Here is a 3,300-nt window from a genome sequence, read left to right as displayed (position 1 = left end):
GTGTGTGATACCGGTGAGTTCTCCTAGACTCAGCGCTGCGCTTTTATTTTGATTAGATAATCATCAAGTGTTCAAGAATAGAAGCAGTTCAAGTCTGAGAGTATACATACAATATCCATATGTATATAATTTTAATGCTATAGCCTTTGTGTATATATTTAAAGATGTGCATCTTTAAGCATGACAGCTGAAATGAAATGGTAACACTTTAAAATAAGAGTCCATTTGTAGCATTAAGATTAATGAAAGCTGTGTAAGTATTGCTCCTTGTTAGAGTGTGTTAATTTCAACATTTACTATTACTATTATTATTATTATTTTTACTACTACTACTAGTATGGTTCAGTACTGGTTTTGTTAATAAAGCACTATTTTAGTTTTTGTTCAGTATCAATTTTAAAACAATCGGTTAATTAATCGGTATCGGCCAGTGTGGTCCAACCTAGCTATCGGTATCGGCAAAATCCACTATCGGTCGACCTCTAATATACACCTAAGATGCCGTGAGGGTGAGTAATTTATGGACTAATTTTCATTTTTGGGTGAACTAACCCTTTAAGTCTGAGAATGATTCAGTGGGCTAAATAACACTGTTAATTGTCAAGAAATTACTTCTCTTTAAATGTTTTGGTTCAACACACTCACCTGTTGATCAGAAATTGCCTTAAACTTACACCAGAACATTTTTATTTAGTAACTTTCAGGAGGGTGTACTCATTTCTGCAACATAACGTTTTATAACTTCGATAAGAGAGCCTTATTTTCCTGAATAATTTTGACTTGCTTCTTTGGTAAGTGATCAGGCAGACGTGCTGGAGCATTATATCTCTGAAGAATCCTAACATGTGTTCTGAGTAAAGAGTAATTGCTGAGTTTGTGAGGTTTCAGGACTGTACTCATCTGATCATGAGTTATTTCAGTCCTCTCTCTAAACAACAGACTGAAGCAGCCTTCACCTGCTGCTGTTTATCGCTTTGATGAAGCTGAAGAATGATCTCATCAGACCGTTCTCTGGATAACAGCGGCCTGCCACTGCTCAACGGAGACCTAGAACAACAACAGCCGGATTGGTTTTAATGACGCCACTCGCTCAGAGGGACGACACTGCAATGACTGGAGTACGACACAGCATGCATGTTACACACATGTCCAGTAATAACATGAGCAGATGATGGCAGGAGGTTTAAAAATAGCATGTAAAATGCTGGAATACTACCTTAAAGAAGCCAGTATGTACTGTATGGAAAAAGTGTTTAACTCTTTATCCGCCAAACACTGAATTTTACGCATCTCCTGAATGAGTCTAGAAAGTGCCGATCAAAAACACAGGCGAGGAAGACGCAGAAACGAGCGATCTGTGTTGATAAAAAAGAATGCTTGAATAAAACAGTTTTTTTGTTTAGAAGTAAAGGCTCTGTTCTTTATTTTGATGCACTGCATGTTCAGATATTCATACAACTAAATATTCTGAAGGCCATGACATTTTAGTGAAAATCATCAAAAACGCTGGCGGGGAAAGAGTTAATAGACTACTCTATCAAAAGAGTAAACGACTACAAGCCAAATATCCTTAGAATATTCAACTGTACAAATTTACTTTGACTTGTGTTTATTTGTCAGTGTGAGCAAGTATAGTTCTGTATATTTGTAATTATAACTGATAAGTACATGAAACTAAAAGTAGTGCAAACTGTCACATGAGCAAAGCAGTTTAATTACAGTTTGAACCATGAGAAGATGATGCTGCTTCAAAGCTCCAAAACGAAAGGCTAGTAAAGTATGTTAACAAAGATATGACAAAGATTTTTAGTCCACATTATCTTTTAAGGTGTCTAGTATTAATATATGAATTCACATATATTCTTAGTTTTGTTGAGTGTGGTCATAGAATGAGTAAATACGTTAGTGATCGGTGGGATAACAGTGAACTTAGGTTTACATATAAATCCAATTACAGTTGTTAGTGAAAGCTGCACTAAAATGTTGCAATGACAAAATATTGCACTAAATTAAAAGTTCAAATGTTACAAATAAGTTACAGTATTGATGTTGTAATACTGGTAGCACTAATATAAAAATCTGATGATATATTTTACAATAAAGTAACAAGTTTGAAATATGTTGATGGTTGTATTTTTTGTCTGTATTCCTATCAGTGTTGTATAAGGTATTTTTATGCATAATAGTAACTCTAGAATGTGATCACAGTTTACAATAGCTGGGCTAAGATATATAACAATTTTTATGACTGCAGAAATATGTTAATTCAGTATACACATTAATTGTGACCGACCATAAAACACAATTTTTCACACACTTTTCCAAAACATTTTCAAAAAAATAATTATTGATTATTTCAAAGGGTTACTAATGACACATCATTTGGATACTTTCATGTTTGGGAAAAATTTGGGATTAAACAGGTTAACAGTGGGCCTGCTAAAAAAAACAGGTATATTGTAAATTAGCACGTCATTAACCGCATGCAATCATTAACCATGTGTGTGATTGTTTTGAAACTGGACAACTTTAAGAGCAGAGGAACACATGGCGGAGAGATTACCTAGTCCTCTCTTCATCTTCATCACTGGAGGAAGAATATTCAGCAAGCTTCATTAATGGGCTGAAGGGAGACTTCATTCCCAAACCCTGAAAGAGGAAAACAGTCTGATATTAAAGGCCAGCAGTCTGTCAGTCTTCTATATCTGATACTGAAAATAAACCCAAGGGGAAAGAGATCCACAGCACAGAGTGAGTGTGTGTGTGTGTGTGTGTGTGTGTCGGCTTCATCATCATCATCATCATCACCATCACAGCCGACAGCACATCAGATCATTTCATCATTCCATCAGTCTGCTGGTTTTCCTGATCGGAGGCTTCAGTTAATATTTCGTTTATCTGTGGAGTTACTCTTTAACTAAATGTAATGGTGCATTGCTGAGTCTAGAAGTCTGTTAATAAGTTAGTGCCCATTTACACATGAACTAGTCCTAGTTTCACAGCTGGTGTAATCGGCTGCTGATGTCCGGTGTGTGTCGGTTCTTCAGCGGCTGCAGCGAGAGGAACATGATGAGCTTCACGGCTCGCGTGTGGATTATGATTATGAGTTCATGTGTGTAACTGACACATCAACACATCAGCTGTTCACTGTGAGCATGTGCTGCCATTAAACATCTGCAGGTCACATGACTGTCTCATTCATCACACGCAACTGCTGACACAACAGACCACCTCAACGTGTGTGTGTGTGTGTGTGTGTGTGTGTGTGTGTGTGAGAGAGAGTGTGTGTGTGTGTGTGAG

The 3,300-nt window shown here is 36.8% G+C and overlaps 1 protein-coding gene across 1 annotated transcript in view; it reads right to left on the bottom strand.

Annotated features, from left to right (window-relative positions):
* Positions 1-3,300, bottom strand: part of LOC107688581 (mitogen-activated protein kinase kinase kinase kinase 4-like) — a 55,290-nt gene that overhangs the window by 28,889 nt on the left and 23,101 nt on the right. The window contains exons 21-22 of the mRNA XM_016486287.1: positions 2,564-2,649; positions 957-1,047 (exon numbers count right to left, since the gene is read on the bottom strand). Coding sequence (XP_016341773.1) covers positions 957-1,047; positions 2,564-2,649 — 177 coding nt within the window. The remainder of the gene's footprint in view (positions 1-956; positions 1,048-2,563; positions 2,650-3,300) is intronic.

The sequence above is a fragment of the Sinocyclocheilus anshuiensis genome, unplaced genomic scaffold (assembly GCF_001515605.1).
Source record: "Sinocyclocheilus anshuiensis isolate Anshui unplaced genomic scaffold, SAMN03320099.WGS_v1.1 scaffold557, whole genome shotgun sequence".
NCBI classification, from domain to species: Eukaryota; Metazoa; Chordata; class Actinopteri; order Cypriniformes; family Cyprinidae; genus Sinocyclocheilus; species Sinocyclocheilus anshuiensis.
This window is presented reverse-complemented; position numbering and strand designations above follow the sequence as displayed.